Genomic DNA, 22,258 nt, shown 5'->3' on the forward strand with positions numbered 1-22,258 from the left:
GGTGAGATAAAAGAAATTAGTCAGACAGTTAAGGGAAGGAAAATGTAACTGTGATGGGGGACTGGGTCGATATTAGGAAAAGAAAGAAGGAAAACTAGCCGGTGAAGATTGACTTGGGGAAATACATGAAAGAGGAAGCCACCTGGTAGTGGTTTGCACAGAACAGAGTTTAATCATCACTAACATTCGGTTTAAGAATCATGAAGTATGTATGTATATACATGGAAGAGACCTGGAGACACAAGACACATTACAGTTAATGAAGGGAGAAAATATAAAAATGCAGCAAATGAAGCAGGCGAAAGCGAATACAAACATCTAAAAAATGAGACTGACGGGAAATGCCATTTGGCTAAGCACGAATGGCTAGAAAAGAAATGTAAGGATGTAGAAGCATCTATAACTAGAAGAAAGACAAATACTGCCTACAGGAAAATTAAAGAGACATTTGGAGGAAAGAAAAGCAGCTGTATATCAAGAGCTCAGACGGAAAATCGGTGCTAAGCAAAGAAGCGAGAGGTGGAAGGAGAAATGAAATGGAAGGCAGTTTATAGAAAGGGAAGATGACATAGATGAACATGAGACAGGAGATATGATACAGCAAGGAGAATTTGACGGAGCACTAAAAGACCTAAGTGGAAGCAAGGCCCATGAAGTAGATGACATTCCCTCGGAACTTAACATTCTTGGGTGAGTCGGCCACCTAACGTGCGAGAAGTATGAGACTGGCGAAATGTCCACAACTTCGAGAGGAACGTAATAATTCCAACACAAATAAAAGCAGGTGCTGACAGGTGTGAATGTTACCGAACTATCAGTTTAATAAGTCATAATTGCAAAATCTAACACGGTTTATTTACAGAGGAATGGGAAAACGCTTAAGCCAACCTTAGGGAAATGCAGTTTGAATTCCGGAGAAATGTAGGAACACGTGAGGCAATACCAATTCTACCACTTACCTTAGGAAATAGGTAAAGGAGAGCCAAACACGTTTACAGCTTTTATAGATTTGGAGAAGCATTTGACACAGTCGAGAGGAATACACTCTTTGACATTATGAGGCTGGCAGGGGTAAAATACAGGGAGCAATAGATTATATACAAGTTGTACAGAAGCCAGACGGCAGTTTTGAAGAGCATGAAAGGGAAAGAGTGTTTGAGAAGAAAGTAAGACGAAGTTTAGCCTTTCCCCAGTGTTATTCAATCTGTACATTGAGCAAGCAGTAAAGGAAGCAAAAGAAAAATTTGAAGAATGACTGAAGTTCAGAGAGAAGAGAGAAAAACTTTGAGGTTGGACAGTAAAGGAATGGAATGGACAGTATCTCGAAAGGGGGATAGGAGATGAGCGTTAACAAAAGCTGAACAGGGGTAATGAAATGTAGCAGAAGAAAATAAGATGATGGTGAGGGAATTAGATCAGGAAAAGAGACACTGAAATAGTAGATGAGGCTTGCTGTTTGGCCAATAAAATAACTGATAATGGTCGAAGTAGAGAGTATATAAAATTCAGACTGGCAGTGCCAATGATAGCGTTTCTGGAGAAAGAAAACTGTTAACATCGAATGTACATTTAAGTATCGGGAAATCCTTTCTGAAGGTATTTGTTTGGAGTGTAGCCTTTTGTAGAAGTGAAATGTGGACGATAAGGAAGAGAAAAGAAGCTTTTTAATTGTGGTAATTTCGGTAGACGTCGCTGTCCGGATCCTGACCAGTACTTGGCCAAGAAGCCTTTTTAAACTGATCATATGTCATGCAGTTTTCGGTAGCATCAGTCGCCTACAAGGCTCCCTCGCACTGAAAGAAGAATAATGAAGATTACATGGGTAGATCGTGTAACCAATGAGAAGATAATGAACAGAGTCGTGAAGAAAAAAAATTTGTAACATACACACATCAAAAAAAGTTTTGCATCGCCCCAGTCACGAGAGTTCCGGAACCTGTACAGAAAATTGCAATAGAGATCAACATAAACATCATTTCCGCCCTTTTTATTGCTTATGAAAGCCACAGATTGCAAGTTGTACCACCATACAGCGAGATCTTCAAAGGTGGTGGTCCAGATTTCTGTACACACCGGTGCCTCTAATACCCAGTAGCACGTCCTCTTGCATCGATGCATGCCTGTATTCGTCGTGGCATACTATCCACAAATTCATCAAGGCATTGTTGGTCCAGATTGTCCCACTCCTCAACGGCGATTCGGCGCGATCCCTCAGAGTGGTTGGTGGGTCACGTCGTCCATAAATACTCCTTTTCAATCTATCCCAGGCATGTTCGATAGGGTTCATGTCTGGAGAACATGCTGGCCACTCTAGTCGAGCGATGTCGTTCTCCTGAAGGAAGTTATTCATAAGATGTGCACGATGGGGGCGCGAATTGTCGTCCATAAAGACGAATGCCTCGCCAATATGCTGCCGATATGGTTGCACTATCGGTCGGAGGATGGCATTCACGTCTCGTATAGCCGTTACGGCGCCTTCCATGAATACCAGCGGTGTATGTGGGCTCATCATACTGCCACCCCAAAACAGCAGGGAAACTCCCCATTGCTGCACTCGCTGGACAGAGTGTCTAAGGCGTTCAGCCTGACCAGGTTGCCTCCAAACATGTCTCCGATTGTCTGCTTGAAGGCATATGCGACACTCATCGGTGAAGAGAACGTGATGCCAATCCTGAGCGGTCCATTCGGCATGTTGTTGGGCCCATCTGTACCGCGCTGCTTGGTGTCGTGGCTGCAAAGATGGACCTCGCCATGGACGTCGGGAGTGAAGTTGCGCATCATGCAGCCAATAGCGCACAGTTTGAGTCGTAACACGACGTGCTGTGGCTGCACGAAAAGCATTATTCAACTGGTGGCGTTGCTGTCAGGGTTCCTCCGAGCCATAATCCGTAGGTAGCGGACATCCACTGCAGTAGTAGCCCTTGGACGGCCTGAACGAGGCATGTCATCGACAGTTCCTGTCTCTCTGTATCTCCTCCATGTCCGAACAACATCGCTTTGGTTCACTCCGAGATGCTTGGACACTTATCTTGTTGAGAACCCTTCCTGGCACAAAGTAACAATGCGGACGCGATCGACCCGCGGTAATGACCGTCTAGACATGGTTGAACTACAGACAACACGAGCCTTGTACCTCCTTCCTGGTGAAATGACTGGAACTGATCGGCTGTCGGACCCCCTCCGTATAATAGGCGCTGCACATGCATGGTTATTTACATCTTTGGGCGGATTTAGTGACACCTCTGAACAGTCAAAGGGATTGTGTCTGTGATACGATATCCACAGTCAACGTCTACCTTCAGGAGTTCTTGGATGATGCAAAAGTTTTTTTGGTGTGTATAGCTTGACTAAGAGATGCGTCAGTTGTCATGAAACATTCTGAGAGATTAAGGGATGACCAGTTTAATATTGGAGAGGGGGACTGAAAGATGAATACAGTAAGCAGTAGTATAGCCGAGAGTTGCCTGTGGCGGGGCGTGGCCATCTATATATTATAATTTCCAACCGATTACATTTAACCAAATGGATTTGACAATAACGGTAGCAGTTTTTATGACATTTGTCCTACCTCAGTCTGTCGATGGGTAATTCCTCTAAATTGGGTGTAATGATGGATGCAGAAACGCTTGTTGGTTCAGAAAAGCTGTGTGTTAGTGAAGGGATTTCTCCCCAATGTAACTTTACGTAATGAAACATAATGCGCTACATCAGCAGAAATATTGGTGATGACATTCGAATTGACCACAAGACCACGATCTGTTTTTGTGTGTCAGTAGTTTTGTTATGATGGATGATGGGATGGTAAACTGAAGAGGAAAGAAAATAAATGATTTGTAGTGCAGTGCAGCGGAAATTTTATAATTTTTGTATGTGCCGTAACGTCAGCTGTCCTCTAGTTTCTGCCCGTTACCCACAGCTGTACTCGCATAGCATAATCAAATGCGTCTCACTAAAACCTCTCACATCCTGCATATAAAGCCATGACGTGTCTTTGTTTATTACAACGAATTTAAATGACGCCTTCATTGTGGGTCTTCAACCATCTCAGAAGCTGTAAGAGGCGCGTGATGCTGAGCGGCTAAAACGTAATAGGCTAATGAGGCTAATCACTGATAATAGTATGGAAGTATGGATTAAACACTTTGAGGATTGTATAAGCATTGTATTAATGATGCTGAATTGAACCATTTAGAACATTTCCACATAAGCGATAAAGTTAAAAAGTGGAAGAGTAAATAGGTTTTTCAAAGAGTAAATATGTCTCCATGTTTCGCGTTATAGTCTTCATACCGTCAAATATCTTGTACTGTACGCTATTCTGGAGGGGCCTGTGTTATTCTTCAAGCTACCTCCATGACACATTTCATCAAATTCGGTTCAGCGGTTTAGTTGTGAGAATGTAACAGACAGTTACCTTCGTATTTACAATATTAGTATGGATTATCGACGTCTTGTGTCTTACAAGTAACACTGCCCAAGTGCCACTCCCCGATTCCGATACACTTGGAATACGTTGTAATCTAGGTCAAAATATGAGACGTATGTTTTTATACGTGCCCATACGGCAGTTGAAGTGGTGGAAACCCTCCCGAAGAAAACGCGGTTGTTGTTTTTCTGAGCACGTATCGTCAAAGCAGTAGGTGATATGTTGAAACATAATTTCCATGGTTGATACTGTACTTCACAACTTTCCAGTCATATCATTAAACATTTTATTACATTTCAAAATCCTCCCCCCACTTCAAAATTTTTGAGATGGTAAAAAGTTTGTGTGTAGTAAATCTAATAGCATATTTCACAACAATTTCAACCATATATGATAAAGTTATATCCCGATTTCGCAGTGGTAGTAAGATATAAGTTGGAAGTACCCCAGTATACCGCTATACGTGAGTTCTACGCCGTTTGACTCATGTCATACATGGTGACAGTGTTTGCAATTTCACAGTGCAACCATAATAGACGGGCTCCTGAAGGATTTGGTTGAAACAATAAGGTCTCGCTCGCTGTCGAGTCCAGCAACAACCAACGTGGAGGTGGCAAGAGGCTATTCCCGTTTTGTTTTTTCATAGTCTTTGTTCTATTTGTTTGTTGTCTGTTTTGTTTCTTTGTTTGGTCTTGGATATTACGTTTGACATCTACTTTGTTATTTTACAGTATTTGGGTTGTGTTGCATTACCTTTGATAGTGCAATAACGAGGGGACGTTGTATTATCCATTGCAAAGACGTGCTGCGCGCATACATGCATGAGTGCGCACGCGCTACACACACACAATATTATTGCACAATTTACAGCATGTATCACAATTTTTAAAGCAGTAATTATTAGGAGGTTCACATTTATCAGGTTTTTCTTTGATGTATCCGCTCTTGAACCACGCATACCTAAACATGTTCACAAATCGAGGGGGTGAAAATTGATTGTGAACATCACACACATCCATGCCCGAGGCAGGATTCGAACCTACGACCGTAGCAGCAGCGAGATTTCGGACTGAAGCGCCTAGAACCGCTCGGCCACAGGGGCCGGCAATGCGTAAGGTTACATCCCGAGTTTGTCAAACCTGACTTCGCTTACTGAGCCATTGCTTTATCCTGTCCTTTAAGATTTTGTCTTTTCTTTTTTTCACAAGTCAAGATATCTATTGATCACACAATCCATTTCTTGGACTGTGTATCGAAAATAACAATGCGTTAGTGTCGGCCTACGAAACGGTTAAAATCCAGAGTGTGCTATACCCGTGAAAATCTGCTGAAGAAAATAGACCAAAAAAATTATTAACTGGCTGGAATTATTTCGCTCCGATTTTGAGTAAAAAGACGGAGCTATAAAAAAATATATTCCTATTCCGTGACGTACCATAGCATAGGAAGCCTTAGAAGGATCAGAAATTAGTGACTTACTAATCGCTTTGCTCTTGCAATTTTAAGTTGTGTGTACAATATTAATTTTTCACTTGCTTGACAGGTGTATGAACCCCTCATCAGAGTATCCAACATTTAAAAAACATCATTCTGTATTCCAGGAAGGGTCACCTGCGTCAGACATTGTTGTCTTATCGTCTAACCAGATAAAGTAACTAATGATATATGATAAACTCTTGCAGAAAGAGACCCTTTTCCAGTAACTGATTTTAACTTTCCTGCTGATAAGCGAAGTAGAAGATTTACTCCGGCAAATTACGCAAAATTATTGTCTAATCGGGAAGACGTCCGCAGAGAGCCTCATTTATTCCATCTCAAAAAATTCGAGTTTTTGTTTTGTTGCAAATTTTTTAGCGCTGAATCTATCTCGCTTGTAGCTACGTCAGATTTTCAAAACAGAAAAATGTCCGGATTTCTAGCCAAAGACGAAAGGTCCCCAAAGTTCACTCCCTATGGGGTGTCATCAATGTGCATTAACAAAGAAAGAACTACAATAACCAGGCAAATACACTCTAAGAAAAAAAATCGATGACTCATGAAGGAATTGTTCAAATGACAAGGAAATCAGTAGATGTGACGTACATGTACAGACAAACAAATGATTATAATTTCAGAAAAACCAGATTTATTCAAGAGAAATAGCTTCACAAAGTCCTTGAATAAATCGTCCAGTTTTTCTGAAGTTGTAATCATTTCCTTTTCTGTGCATGAACATCACATCCACCAATTTCCGGTCCCACTCGGATAAGTCCTTCGCGGTGCGTCCCGTTTTTTGTAGTGCACATAAATACATACCAGTCATGGAGAGAATTACAATTGCGGTTGCGTCTAGGCAAAATGCTTGATGAAGACTCACTCGAGCTGAAACTAAAACATTGATGTGAGGTATTAAATAGGTTGCTTTGCACAGCACAGTTTCTGGAGCCGCAGGTGTTCGTTTAGAAGAAACAGGTTTCTTTTTTTAAAAAAAAATAAGATAATGGGAATTTCTTGAAATTAATTGAACAGTTCGCCTTACTTGGAGCAGTGAACTAATGTTCACTGTCTCAGTAAAGTAATACGATAGGGCCTCATCACTGTGCTCTCAACACGTTATCAAGGTTATATCTGAAATAAACTTAAAAAAGCAACACACTATTCAGTTATTTTAGAGTATACTTCCGACGTGAGTCACACAGAACAAATATCAAATGTCGTTCGTATTGTTCAGACAGAGCTTGGTAAATAAGAAATTATTAAAGAACCTTTCATTTATTCAAGTTGCAGATACTACTGGTCAATATTTGACCGATGTTCTTTTAAACTAATTGGTAAGACAATAGAGACCTTTGAAAAATATGCAAGGTAAGAACATAAAAACGCTTCGAATATGAATGGGAAAACTGCAGATAGAGAAAGAATCAAGACCTTAATCTGTGCGCATTTTTTGTTGCATGTTTTTGCTGTTAGGCCTTGTGAACGGTGCACTGTCAACCTTTTCTACACAGTTCAAGAAATTTTCAATTTATTATCTGCATCTGCTTATCGATAGGGTATTTTGAAGAAGCACGGGGTAGCCGCACAGTCCAGGGCGCATTGTCACGGTCCACGCGGCTCCCCCCGTCGGAGGTTCGAGTCCTCCGTCGGGCATGGGTGTGTGTGTTGTCCTTAGCGTAAGTTAGTTTAAGTTAGATTAAGTAGTGTGTAAGTTTAGGGACCGATGACCACAGCAGTTTGGTCCCATGGGAACTTACCACCACTTTGCCCATGTTTATCGGTTTCTTCTCAAATTTTCTAAATATGAACAACTTACTGATAAGTTTTCTGCACATCTAAATCACAACTTACGCAACTGAACAGTGTCTTGTATTTAACTTGTCAGTCTAAAACCAGAGGGAAATTTTTGTGTTTATGTCCCACTTTATCCTACGACAAGTGAAATAATTTATAAAGCATCGATTAAACATTTCCACTGGTAAAACTAGAAAATAACAAAAATATTGCATTTTCATTCTTTCCACTTAGTGTAACATATCACATTTTTGTTGACATTAGAACAACACAATACGTCTAGTTCTTTCTGTTTTCACTAACAGCCTTTAAAGATCTCAGAAGTGTAAATGAATTTTCTTCTTTTAATATTTAGCCCTGGCATAGAATAAAGCTATTTATTTCTGTTCCACAGGTATATCTATGCAGCAGTTATATTAAGAGACAATTAAGAGACAAAACAATTCATTTCCACAGCCATTAGATTTAGATTTCCCTTTGAAGGTCTTATCAAGAGCCCAAGGAAAGGCAACCTATGTCTGAAGGAGTTCTGTGGTGGGAGGGGGGGACGGAGGGGTGGTGACGCCCAATGATATGTCACTTGTGTAGAAAAGTGTCCTCAAACAGGCCCTGGATGGTGGTAACACACAGAGACACCCGATTTTTATTTAAATATCGATTTTTGATGCCACACTGCGTCTCTTGACGACAGCCTCGAATACATCGATGTCTGTATAATGGTCGGATATTTTTGGCTTATGGTAAGGTACTGTTTTAGGCACAAACAGTCGCTAAGAGCCTAAATTGAACCGTATATTGAAAAATGAAACATCACAGTCAGCGGTGGAAAGGAAAGGTGAAGTCCTTCGAAAAACACAGCTATTTAGATTTTAGAAGCTTATTTTCGTTACGCACACGAAGCGCACCGCATGCACTCCTGTTGGCTGCCGGGACTGCTCATATCACTTCGTGAACAGGCAGCGCACAGACCCTACCCCCACTACGGCGGGCTCCCTCTCCCCACCGAAAACCCTGCAGGGACAGTTATTGGCTGCTGGGAAACGCTCGAGGCCTCGCATCACAGTGCAGTCTCAGTAAGCTAGCGGCTTCCGTACCGAGAGAGTGATTGCTGTACCTCGTGTGTTAAGTGGCGGTCGCTCCGCCGCCACATTGTCATCTAAGGCAGCGGCTATGAGACTACCTACAGGTCAGTGCAACGGGGCCGGCGAGTTCACTGCAAATCGTTAGGCCTGCATAACCGGCTTTCCTCCCTGATGCATTCCGGAGTTCGGCCTAAAAAATACAATGCCTGTATTCGTGGGTGCAGTTATACACAAAATGTTACAAGAAATGCATGCCGCCATCTGAAGGCCCGCAATAATTGTGGATAACTAGACCGTTTATTCGACGTAATTGAGACTACTTCAATCATTTTTAGGATTCAGTGCATCGGTTTGTATAAACGGAACCCTTACAGGATCGCTTCGTATTCAGTCTGTCTGTGCAACTGTTAAGAAACCTTTTTCTCAGGAACGAGTCTACGCATTGAGTTCAAATTTATGTTGCATACTAATCTCTATGGTACCTTGACGGAGTAAAATTTTTAAGCTTGTAAGTCACTGCAATCAAAAGATAATGCCATTTAGGTCACATATTTTGACACTCCAAAACTCGCTCTTCAAAACCTGTAGGATGCTTTCCATTGGCATATAACCGTGAAATTTGGCAAGAGCCAATTAGATTTCACAATCCACATAAAGGAAAAAAATTCAAAAATTATTAATTTGTAATCATGTAACACAAAAAATATTTGTCATTTTTCATCCGTGCGTCCATTTTTCTGTCTGTTAAGATCCGATTTGCAACAGTTTGGCGTATCAAGTTCAAATTTAAGTCCCATCCGGATGTCTACAATAAAAATTTTAAACTTCTCGGTCAGAAGACAGCGCCATTTATGTCACATACTTTGATACTCGAAAACTCAGTCATCAAAACCTTTAGAGTACTTTTCGTTAATCTAGAATCACGAAAATTGTCAAGAAGAATGGTCTCACAGTACAAGTAAAGAGTAAAATCCGCAATTGTTAATTTGTGATTATATTAGCGAAAAAAATGTCTTTTGTCATATATTATCCGACTTCAAACTTGAAATTAAAACATTCTCGGAAGTACTGGAATCACTGAGACCGATATCTTGTCAGTATCAATGTCGATAAGGCAAAAATTGTCAATATCCTCGAATCCCGGAATGGATAAACTGTGTATATACAAAATTGAAACTTTGTACGGAAAATTCGGTGCGCGATTCCTACTCGCACCTGGCCAATTGTTTTCATTGTTGTATTTCTGGGCAACGGCCTTGCCGCAGTGGATACACCGGTTCCCGTGAGATCACCGAAGTTAAGCGCTGTCGGGTGTGGTCGGCACTTGGATGGGTGACCATCCAGCCGCCATGCGCTGTTGCTATTTTTCGGGGTGCACTCAGCCTCGTGATGCCAATTGAGGAGCTACTTGACCTAACAGTAGCGGCTCCGGTCAAAGAAAACCATCATAACGACCGGGAGAATGGTATGCTAACCACACGCCCCTCCTACCTGCATCCTCAACTGAGGATGATACGGCAGTCGGATGGTCCCGATGGGCCACTTGCGGCCTGAAGACGGAGTGGTGGTGGTTGTATTTCTGGGTAGTGCACAAGGCAATATGGAGAAGGTTCTATTATTTGTATTTATACGTCTATGTTTGCTGATTTTTGTGGTTCAACTGTGAAACCATTCATTCTGACAAGTTTCATGATTCTTGGTTAACGGGAAGAACCCTACAGGTTTTGATGACTGAGTTTTAGAGTGTCAAATTATGTGACATAAATGGCCCTATCTTTTTGTGGTTATTTCTGGTTCACTTTTATTTGTTTCTGTCATTATAATCCTGTATCGGGAACGTGCAGAAAGGGCCTGCGTTTCAAAGGGTAGACGTAGGAATAATCAATATTGTAGTTGTAAACTGTCGTAACTGTGTTGGAAATGAACCAGATCTCTAAGCGTTGGTCTCCAATCGTTACAGGAACGGAAGGTTGGTTAAAGCCGGAAAAGTTCTGCCGAAATTTTTGCAAAGGACTTAACCATGTTTAGAAACGATACATTAAATACAGTTGATGTTGGAGTGTTTATTGCTGTCAAAAGTAGTTTACCTTGTTCTGAGATTGGCGTAGATATTTCCTGTGAACTAGTGTGGGTGGAGGCTATACTTGACAGCCGGAATAAACTAATAATTGGTTCCTTTTATGGATCTCCGACTCAGATGATACAGTTGAACAGTTCAAAGTAAACTTGAGTGTCATTTCACATACGTATCCCACTCATGCAGTATAGTTGGTGGTGACGTCAATCTACCCTCGATACGTAGGCGAAAATACGTGTTTAAAGTCGGTGGTAGGCATAAAACGACGTCCTAAATTGTACTGAATGCCTTCTTGGAAAATTATTTTGAACAACAAGTTCAGGGGCCCACTCGAAGTGTAAAAGGTTGCGAAAACATGACCTCTTAGCAACAATTAATCCTAACCAAATAAGGAGCATCATGACAGATACAGGGGTTAGTGACCACAGGGTTGTTATAGCTAGACTGAATAGCGTAACATCCAAACCTACTAAAAATAAACGCACAATACATCTATTTAAAAAAGTAGATAATTCTCTTGATACCTTCCTAAGAGATAGTCTCCACTCTTTCCAATCTGATATGTAAGCGTAGATCACATATGGGTTCGAGTCACAGGAATAGTATCGACGGCAATTGAGAGATATTTACCAAATAAGTAAATAAGAGATGCTACTGATCCGCCTTGGTACACAAAACAGGTCAGAATACTACTGCAGAAGCAACGAAAAAACACGCCAAATTTAACAGAACGCCAAATCCCCAAGATTGGAAAAGTTCTGCAGAAGCTCGAAATATAGCGCGAACTTCAATGCGAGATGCTTTTAATAGTTTCCACAACGAATCTCTGTCCCGAAATCTGGCAGGAAACCCAAAAACATTCCGATCGTGCGTAAAGTACGCCAGCGGCAAGACGCAATCAACTCCTTCACTATCCGATAACAATGATGATGTTATGGATCACAGCGCCACTAAAGCAAAGTTACTAAATACGGTTTTCCGAAATTCCATCACAAAAGAAGACGAGGTGAATATTCCAGGATTCGAATCAAGAACAACTGCCAACATGAATAACTTAGAAGTAGATATCCTTGGTGTAGCAAAGCAGCTTAAATCACTTAAAGGCAAGGCCTCCGGTCCAGATTGTATACCAGTTAGGATCCTTTCAGAGTATGCTGATGCAATAGCCCCCTACTTAACAATCGTATACAACCGCTCGCCCGTAGCAAAATTCGTACCCAGAGACTGGAAAGTTGCACAAGTCATAGGGATTTCCGAAAAACGCAGTAGGAGTAATCCGCTGAATTACACACACATATCACTAACGTCAATTTGCAGTAGGATTTTGGAACATATATTGCTCGAAAAGTATAAATTTCCTCTAAGAAAAAAATTTATTGTCAAATTACCAACACGGATTCCGAAAAACACCGTTCTTTTGAAACACAACTAGCTCTTTATTCTCGTGAAGTAATGAGTGCTACCAACAGTGGATGTCGAACTGATTAAATATTTTCAGATTTCCAGAAGGTTTTTTGAAACGTTCTTCACAAGTGACTTCTAATCAAACTGCGTGCCTATGGAGTATCGTCTCAGTTGTGTGACTGGATTCGTAATTTCCTGTCAGAAAGGTCACAGTTCGCAATAACTGACGGAAAGTCATCGGGTAAAACACAAGTAATATCTGGTGTTCTCAAGGAATTGTTACAGGCCGCCGGCCGGGGTGACCGAGCGGTTCTAGGAGCTACAGTCCGGAACCGTGCGACCGCTACGGTCGCAGGTTCGAATCTTGCCTCGAGCATGGATGTGTGTGATGTTCTTAGGTTAGTTAGGTTTAAGTAGTTCTAAGTCTGGGGGACTGATGACCTCAGAGCCATAGTGCTCAGAGCCATTTGTTACAGGCCCTCTGTTGTTCCTGCTCGATTTAGGAGACAATTTTAGCAGTCCTCTTAATTTGTTTGCAGGTGATGCAGACATTTATCATCATGTAATATCATCAGATGGTCAAAACGAATTGCAAAATGATCTGTACAAGATACCTGTATGGCTCAAAAGGTGGCAGTTACCTCTAAATCATGATATGTGGGAAGTCATCAACATGAGACTAAAAAGAATCAGCTAATTCAGTTATCCGACAAATCACACAAATCTAAAGGCTGTATACTAAATACTCTGGGATTACTACCACGAATAACTTAAATTGGGACGACACAAAGATAATGTTGTGACGAAAGCAAACCAAAGACTGTGATTTATTGGCAAAAAACTTAGAGGATGTAACAGGTTCGCCATGTTCGTCCGTTCTCTACCGGAGTACTGCTGTGCGGTTTACGGTGTGGGATGCGCGTCAGATAGGACTGACGGAGGACATCGAAAAATTTCAAAGGAGAGCGGCTCGTTTCGTGTTATCGCGAAATAGGAGAGAGGGTGCCACGGATCTGATACACGAACTGGGGTGGCAGTCATTAAACCAAAAGCGTTTTTCGCCGCGGCAGGACCTTCTCATGGAATTTCAATCACTTGCTTTCTCCTCAGAGTGTGAAAGTATAGGGTGATTCAAAAAGAATACCACAACTTTAGGAATTTAAAACTCTGCAACGACAAAAGGCAGAGCTAAGCACTATCTGTCGGCGAATTACGGGAGCTATAAAGTTTCATTTAGTTGTAAATTTGTTCGCTTGAGGCGCTGTTGACTAGGCGTCAGCGTCAGTTGATGCTAAGATGGCGACTGCTCAACAGAAAGCTTTTTGTGTTATTGAGTACGGCAGAAGTGAATCGACGACAGTTGTTCAGCGTGCATTTCGAACGAAGTATGGTGTTAAACCTCCTGATAGGTGGTGTATTAAACGTTGGTATAAACAGTTTACAGAGAATGGGTGTTTGTGGAAAGGGAAAAGTTCTGGACGGCCGAGAACGAGTGATGAAAATGTAGCACGCATCCAGCAAGCATTTGTTCGCAGCCCAGGAAAATCGACTCGCAGAGCTAGCAGAGAGCTGCAAATTCCACAATCAACTGTATGGAGAGTCCTACGAAAAAGGTTAGTTATGAAACCTTATCGTCTGAAACCTGAACGTCAACTACGGGAGGCGATGGATCGGCCGCCAGGCAGCCCGTGACAGAGCTGTCGTGAATCACAGTAGAGCAGCGATTTGCAGTCTAACAACCCTTTATTCCATAGTCACAGAACATACAATATAACAAGTCAAAGATACATTGTACAATATAACAAGTCAAAGATACATTGTCCTAAGAGTAAACAAACAGTCTCTCACTTGCGAGAAGTACATCACTCTGCGACATCCTCCCCACCCTGGTCGACCTCCAAGGGTACGGCCAGCTGCACAGGACGACTTATGATGTGACCTTCTGGTGTTCGGAGTATTATCGTCCTTACCCTGCCGTCTCTTCCTGGTAGTACCTTTTCTATCCTGGCCTTCTTCCACATATGTCGCGGACGAAGGTCCTCTTGGATCAGCACGATGTCGCCAGGGCGAAAGGGGATGACTCGTCCCGATGGGCGTTTAACTTCATGGTAGTTCCGGAGCTCCAATAGGTATTCTTTAACCCAACGGTTCCAAAAACTGTCACAGAGTTGCTGTCTCAGTCGGAATTCCTTTGTTAAATTCGTGCTCGCTGAAGGCTCTGGTCCCGTCGGAATAGTCGTAAGTTTTTCTCCCGTCAGAAAATGGGATGGTGTGAGTGCATCACAATCATCTCCTGGTGTGATGGGCCTGGAGTTCACCGCGGCTTCAATACTGATCAAGGTGGTGTTCAGTTGTTCCTCAGTGAGCTTTGCGAGTCCCAGTACCTTCCGTAGGCAACGCTTTATAGTGCCCACCATTCTTTCCCACCATCCTCCCCACCAAGCCGCCCGGGAGACAATGAATTTCCAAGTAATACCGTGGTGGGCGAGGAATTGATAAGATTTTGTGGTGGTTAATGCCTTCCAAAGTTGGGCTAGTTCCATATTCGTGGCGTGGAATGTTTTCGCGTTATCTGTATATATCGTGTGGGGTAGTCCGCGTCTTCCGGCGAATCGCTCAAGTGCCATAAGAAACTTGTCCGTTGACAAGTCTGTACAGAGTTCGAGGTGTACAGCTCGTGTGGTAGCACATGTGAAAAGAGTGATATATGACTTGTGCGTTTCCTTCCCCACTTTGATGAATAGTGGGCCAGCAAAGTCTATTCCGGTTACAGCAAATGGTTTGGCAGGTGAAACTCGTTCAGGTGGCAGCGGTGCTTCGATCTGTTGCCCTCGTGGATTCTTCAAGATCTTGCATGCGAGGCATGAGTGTAGGATTCTTTTGATGGCCTGACGAGCTCTAAGGATCCAAAATTCGGTTCGCAGTTCGGATAGTACAGAACGAACACCAAAGTGATGAAGGCGGATGTGTGTCTCTCGAATAACCAATTGTGTGAAGTGGTGGGAACCGTCAAGGAGTACAGGATGTTTTTGTTCCCTATTTAGGCTAGTGCACTGCAGTCGACCTCCTAGACGTATCAGTCCATCTTCTAGGAAAGGATTGTATCGTGCGATTTTTGACTCTCTTGGCAGTGGTAAGTTATTCTGAAGTGCATGTAATTCGTTGGGGAAGGAATCTCTCTGGCCCACTTGAATCCAATACATTTTGGCAGCTGATAATTCGGTGGCAGTAAGTTCTCCTGAAGATTTATTCTTCTGACGAATGTTGTGTAGGAAACGGAGAGTCCATGCTGTGATACGAATGAGCTTCCAGTATGAGCTGAATTTAAGTAAGTTCAAAAGGCTGGTTGGCGTAGATATCGACAAAACTTGGCTCTGCGTTTTCTTCCTCTTTTCTTCGGCAGGAAGTCGTACCATCGTTGGAGTATCGTTGTTTGGCCAGCATTCAGGGGGGCGTGTAAGCCAAGGCGGCCCATGCCACCAAATGTCCAAAGAATTCATTTGGTAGCCGAGGAGTCCACGTGAGAGGTGGTCAGCAGGATTGTCTGGTCCTGGGCAGTGTTTCCATTGCGTGGGAGTCGTGTGTGTTTGTACCTCAGTTACACGATTACAAACGAAGGTCTTCCATTTGTTAGGATCACAGCGAATCCAACTTAGTGTTATTGTAGAATCCGTCCACAGTATTGCACGGGCAATTTTAAAGTCTGTTGCGCGGCAAAAGTAACACAATAGTCTGGTCCCAACTACTGCTGCTAAAAGTTCGAGTCGAGGCAATGTCACCTTCTTAATAGGAGCAAGTCTGTTCTTGCTACAGACTAAATGGGTTACGACGTCATCATCTAAGACAGTACGAATGTACAAAGCTGCTCCATATGCCTTTTCCGAGGCGTCACAGAATACGTGCAGCTGAGAGTCTCTTCCATGAGCTGTAGCTATCCATCTAGGGACACGTATATGTGACAATGAAGGTAAGCTAGATATCCAAGTGCGCCATCGTGCCCCTAAGTCCCAGGGCATAAGTTCATCCCAGCCAATTCCTCGGCACCATGTGTCCTGGAATAGCAATTTCCCAACAAGAGAAACTGGGGAAAACAGTCCGAGTGGGTCATAGAATTTAGCCGTACATTGTAAAAGGAGTCGTTTGGTGGCTGGCTCTTCTGACGACCTTCTGATGATTTCGCTAGGGTCGATACAGAAGTAGTCACCTGCGGTGTTCCAGTCTACACCTAAAACTTGAGTCTGGGTGTGGAGTTCTCGCCCTTCTGCCCTCCAGATAGTGTGGAGTTGTTCACAGTTGGTAGCCCATTTTGATAAGGGGAGACTGATCAATTTCATTAGGGTTACAAGTTCATAGTATATAGTTATCACCAAATTATCACCTTCTACTGAGATCACAAAATCGTCCATGTATGCGGTCTTGTTTATAAGTGGCGCTACGGTGGGAAATGCTGTCATACACTTGTCGGCAAGTTCTCTTAGTGTTGCAGAAAGTAAAAATGGGCTGCAGATCAGGCCGAATGGGAGTCTGTTAAAACGGTATTCTGTTAGTTCGTCCGTCGTTTGAAGATTTCCTGTTTGATCCTGGCTAATTTTGAACCAGAAGAATCTGGTCAAGTCTTTGTCCTTTTCGTTCAAGGTTAATTGAAGGAAAGCTTGTGTGATGTCTGCGACGATAGCCGTAGAATATAATCTGAAACGCAGTAAAATTTCCAGAATCTCTGGTAATAGGTTCGGTCCTACTTCTAATACCTCATTCAGAGAAGGTGCATTGTTTTCGTGAGATGAGGCGTCAAAGACTATTCTCCACTTAGTGGTTCCGTATTTCTCCTTCCTCACTGCATGATGAGGGAGATAAAATAGCTCCTTTCCTGAGAGTGGGGTGGGAGCGACCTCTACTTGCCCCTTCGTAATGTAGTCTAGCATAAGATCGAAATACATTTGCTTAAATGTCTCTTGACGTTGAAATCTTTCCCTGAGGTGCTTGAATCGTTTTTCCGCGATAGGTCTGTTACTCGAAAGCACTTTATGTTGCATTCTGGGAAGTGTAACGACTGCTCGATGATCCTTTATAGAGAAAGATACTCTAAACTCTTCAAGAAGTCTCGTATCCTTGTTGTTCACAGGTAGATCCTGATCGGCAGTAATCCCTATAGTTTCCAAGTCCCAAAAGCGTCTGAAATCATTGTCAGAGTGCAGAGGAGATCGGTCAGTCTGAGCAAAATTTACCACGGTTGCATGCACACAGGCTTGTGACTTGTTACCACTAAGTATCCAGCCAAACAGAGAAGGAACTAACACTAAGGTTTCAGAGATGCGTATGGGCGAATTGTGCTTCACTATCTTCCAATAAAAATCGCCTCCTACAAGAATCTCCACGGGAAGATCTTCTGTTGAATCGGTTTTCGGATCTGCTAGCGTAATCTTACGGGCATCTGGTAAACTCTTTATATGGTGTGGAACTGAAGGCTGGTGAGAAATAACGTGAGTACTTTCGAAGGCAGTAAGTGGCACTGAAGAATTCTGCCAAAGCCCCTTCATATTAAACTGAACAAGCCTGCGGTGGCGTGGGCGTGTAGGGTTTGATTCAAAGGAACAAACGGTTAGTTCTTGTCGGTCTACCGTTTGCAGTTTCAGATCATCAATCAGCGATTTTGCTATGAAGCTGGACTGACTACCTGCGTCCAGTAGACATCGCGTTGTCCTGCTCAATCCTGTAGGTCCTGAGACGCATACTTGGGCTGTCTGAAGGTACGTGTAACCGTGGGGAGCGACAGATACCTTTCCAACAGAAGTAACGTTTGTCTGACCCGCAGGACCCCTAATATCCTTTCGTTCCTCACAAATGGACTTATGATGCAGTCTTTTACAGTTAACACACCGAGCCTTTTCTTTCTTTTTGCAATTTGACACTTTGTGCCCACGTTGAAGACAAAGAAAGCATCTGTTTGCTAGTTTCAATTTCTCTATTCGATCATTAACGCGTACGATCTTCTTACAGTCTTGCGCCCAATGACCGTCGGATTCACAAAAGACGCAGAATGGTTCCTTTACGCTGGTATCCTTCGGAGTCGATCTTTTAGATTTCGCATGTACGTGAAGTGTGGACGCTGTGGGAAGGTTACTAAAAGTGCTTGAAAATTCACCGCGTATCTTCTGCGTGGTAAGCGCCCCGTCGACTTCCTCGTTCAGAAACTCCATCAGTTGCAAAATGTCCCCTTCGGATATTCCTGTACGCTTGGCGTGAATTATCCAGCGGCGGCATATGTCATCCGGAAAAGCGCGTAAAATTTTCGGCGCGAGGACTCGACCGTATCCGTTCACGTCTTCCCAAGTGCCCGGAGAGCTTGAATACGTCGCTGGCATTCAATGAATGTTGAATTAAGTTCCTCTGGGGTGGACAGCTTAATTGGTCTTATGGCTTCGAGATAATCTAAGTGGGCTTGAATTATTCGATCCTTGTTGCCATAACGCGCTCGGAGAATCCTCTTCGTTTCTGCGTACGTCTCGGCCGTCACCGCAATACCGTCCACTAAATGCTTTGGTTCTCCCGAGAGATAGCCGCGAAGAAAAATGTGTTTATTGATTGTAGTTACCGTCGGATCTTTGTCAACCGACTGCTCAAACTGCTCCCAGAATCGCGCCCATGTCTCAATATCGCCTGAAAAAGGCTCAAGTTTGATCGGCGGAAGTTTTACTGAAGCTGTGGGAACACTCATTGTTACAGATTGTGCCGGCGGATTGTCGGGAATCTTTATGTCTGCTACCGATTTCGCAAGCTGTTTCTCTATTTCGTGAGACAATCGGGAAATTGTGAGTTTCGCGGTGTCTATATAATCTTCACATTTAGGAACATCTTCTTCGTATTCGCCATCGTCTAACAACTCGTGAATATCTTCATCTAATTTAACGAGGCGGTCCAGAACGCTTCCCAATCTGTCATTGTAATATTTATAATCCGCGATTTCCGATGTGTCGGGCAACCTTGCAACTTCCGCCACGAGTCGCGTAATGTTTGCTCTTTCTCTCGTACGTTTTCTCTTTAGAGAGTGTAATTGCGCTTCTGGTTTGTGGTCTGGCACGTCCATTCCGTCAGATTACTCGAAAGTTTAAAGCAGTGTCGGCTAGCGATCAGCTGGTCCTAGTAAGGCGTTATCTTTGGATCGCTAGTCGAAGTAGTTCAATTGATGGTCGCTAGATGGCAGCACTAGTCAAAAACAATCTACAGGCGTAGCGTAGGATCTGATAATTCGTTAAAGCGCTAATCGAACAGCTACAATAGCAGTACACAGCGGCAATACTGTAATCAGTTGCCTTTACAAATGGCACTACAAAACATGTTGCGTGATAATTCAGTTGAACTTAGCTGTGTATGATGGCGGTTGTCGTCGAAGAGCTTGTTGCGTGGTGTAACAAATCGCTGCAGTAAACCCCGTCGTAGTATTGCCGCGTGACGTGCGTCCAGAATTCGGTTCACTACGACAATCGTGGAATTGTCTCGGGCAAAGTCTGTCTCCCGGGTTTCGGCACCAAAAACTCTTGTGTCGTGAATCACAGTAGAGCAGCGATTTGCAGTCTAACAACCCTTTATTCCATAGTCACAGAACATACAATATAACAAGTCAAAGATACATTGTACAATATAACAAGTCAAAGATACATTGTCCTAAGAGTAAACAAACAGTCTCTCACTTGCGAGAAGTACATCACTCTGCGACAAGAGCACTTCATCACTGGCCTCCAAGAAGCCCTGATCTTACCCCCTGCGATTTTTTCTTATGGGGGTATGTTAAGGATATGGTGTTTCGGCCACCTCTCCCAGCCACCACTGATGATTTGAAACGAGAAATAACAGCAGCTATCCAAACTGTTACGCCTGATATGCTACAGAGAGTGTGGAACGAGTTGGAGTATCGGGTTGATATTGCTCGTGTGTCTGGAGGGGGCCATATTGAACATCTCTGAACTTGTTTTTGAGTGAAAAAAAACCTTTTTAAATACTCTTTGTAATGATGTATAACAGAAGGTTATATTATGTTTCTTTCATTAAATACACATTTTTAAAGTTGTGGTATTCTTTTTGAATCACCCTGTATTTTGTTGGTGGTCACCTACATAGGTATAAATGATCATCATAATATAATAAGAGAAATCAGAGCTCGCACGGAAAGCTTTAAGTATTCGTTTTTCCCGCGCAGTGTTCGACAGTGGAAGTACCTTAAAGGTGATTCGATGAACTCTCTGCCAGGCGCTTAATTGTGAGTTGTGGAGTAATTATGTAGATGTATCTAGTATGTGTATTATGCATATTCAGAGAGCAAGTCAGTCAGAGACTCTTTCCAAACTGAAACTGCTGCTTTCGCTTTTACGATAACGAGGAATAATAGTTTACAAATTACGGAGTATGTATGCGCTTTGTAAAAATCCGATAAATATGAAAAGTACGAGTACTATCAGATACAGCGCTTACTGTTAATGTAAGTACGTACTTATCTTTGCATTCTTGTATAATAATTTCTGTTGCGATATTTACCGTATACACGAGGAGATCTTATGTCTCCTCGTCATAGGACTTTAACGCCTGTAACAATAACCAGCAGTATTATAAATTGTAGAAATGAGGTCAAGTAAGATGCAATTCATCATCAATTCTCCGTCTTCCATAGTTGAAGGTTGGTGACGCCTCACAGTATCCTGTTAAAGTCTGTCTCCTTTTTTTCCGGTTTTCTCGATGTGCCTGACCCCGTATTTGCTTTTTCGTCTCCGCTATCTGCCCCATCCACCGTGTCGATGGTCTTCCCTACATTCTTTCCCCCGTCGACTTTGCCTTGGATGACGATATTTATCAAGTAATGCGCCTATCATTGAACAGCGTGTCCAAAAGACTGCAGGATTCTCTGATTTAAAAAAGAAAGAAACCTGGACGACCTCTTTTCCACCCTGAGTTCTTGAACATTTAATTTGTTGATCCGTTTGTCCATCCATGATATTTCCACCAACCTCCTATATGTCTACATCTCAAAAGCTACTATTCTTTTGTGGCCCCTTCCAGTTTATTGTCCACATTTCAAACCCACAAATTAAAACTAGAAACACCAGAGAGTGCAGCACTCTCAATTTAGCATATCTAGTTACGGCTCGGTCTTTCCAAGTCACTGTCAGCTTCGGTGCATCATCCCTACTCACGCCATATATCTTGTGAAGAGCCACCCCCTTTTTGAACCACAGAGCCCAGGTAGAAAAAGTGATCAACTTCTTCACATTCCGATAGTACATCAATAGCTGATAGTGACTCACTTCTGTCAGCTACTATTGTCTTGCTCTTTTTCTTATTTACCGACAAGACAAGGTCCTCATTTTCTCTCTTAACGCTGTTCAGTAGTCCGTTACTTCCAGTTGTGCTTCTATACACAGCGTGGCGTCATCAGCAAATCTGAAATTATTGTTTCTTCGTCCAGTAGTCCGGATCCTACCAGTCCAGCCCTGAAGTATTTTTCTCATAACATATTCTCTATAGATGTTAAATGTAACTGGTGATAGAACACATCCCTGTCTCCTTTCCTGGTTCAAAATGTTTCGAAACTGTCTTATCTAGTCTGATTACTGGCTTGTAATCAAAGTAGAGATTTCTGATAACGGTAATAAGGTGACCAGGAACGCCCATTTCTGCCAGCACACTCCACAGTTCTTTCCATCGAGTACAGTCGAATGTCTTGCAATTAACCAGTAAACATAGAACTAAAGGGATATTGAATTCTCAATTAGTTGTCAGACATGAAGAATCTGCTCTCGTATTTCTTTATTGAGCAACGAAACTGGAGGCGTTTCTTTTTCTAAGCAGGCTCTCAGGCGTTCGTGTATGACATTTAAAAGAATCTTACTGGCCTGTAAATCAATGAAATGGTTCGATAATCCTCACAATGCTGTGCGTTTCCTTTTTTACGAAAAGGAATCATAACGACATGGTCCAGTCTTCTGTTCATGATCCGTTACTCCGCATGCT

General features: G+C 42.7%; 1 protein-coding gene across 2 annotated transcripts in view; it reads left to right on the forward strand.

Moving 5' to 3' along the window:
* Positions 1-8,782: 8,782 nt before the first annotated feature.
* Positions 8,783-22,258, forward strand: part of LOC126203005 (glycoprotein-N-acetylgalactosamine 3-beta-galactosyltransferase 1-like) — a 183,241-nt gene continuing 169,765 nt past the window's right edge. For both annotated transcript variants that reach the window (XM_049937204.1, XM_049937205.1), the window contains exon 1: positions 8,783-8,882. In XM_049937204.1, the coding sequence (XP_049793161.1) occupies positions 8,867-8,882 (16 nt within the window). In that variant the 5' untranslated portion in view covers positions 8,783-8,866. The remainder of the gene's footprint in view (positions 8,883-22,258) is intronic.

Source organism: Schistocerca nitens, chromosome 9 (genome assembly GCF_023898315.1).
Source record: "Schistocerca nitens isolate TAMUIC-IGC-003100 chromosome 9, iqSchNite1.1, whole genome shotgun sequence".
In the NCBI taxonomy this organism is placed as follows: Eukaryota; Metazoa; Arthropoda; class Insecta; order Orthoptera; family Acrididae; genus Schistocerca; species Schistocerca nitens.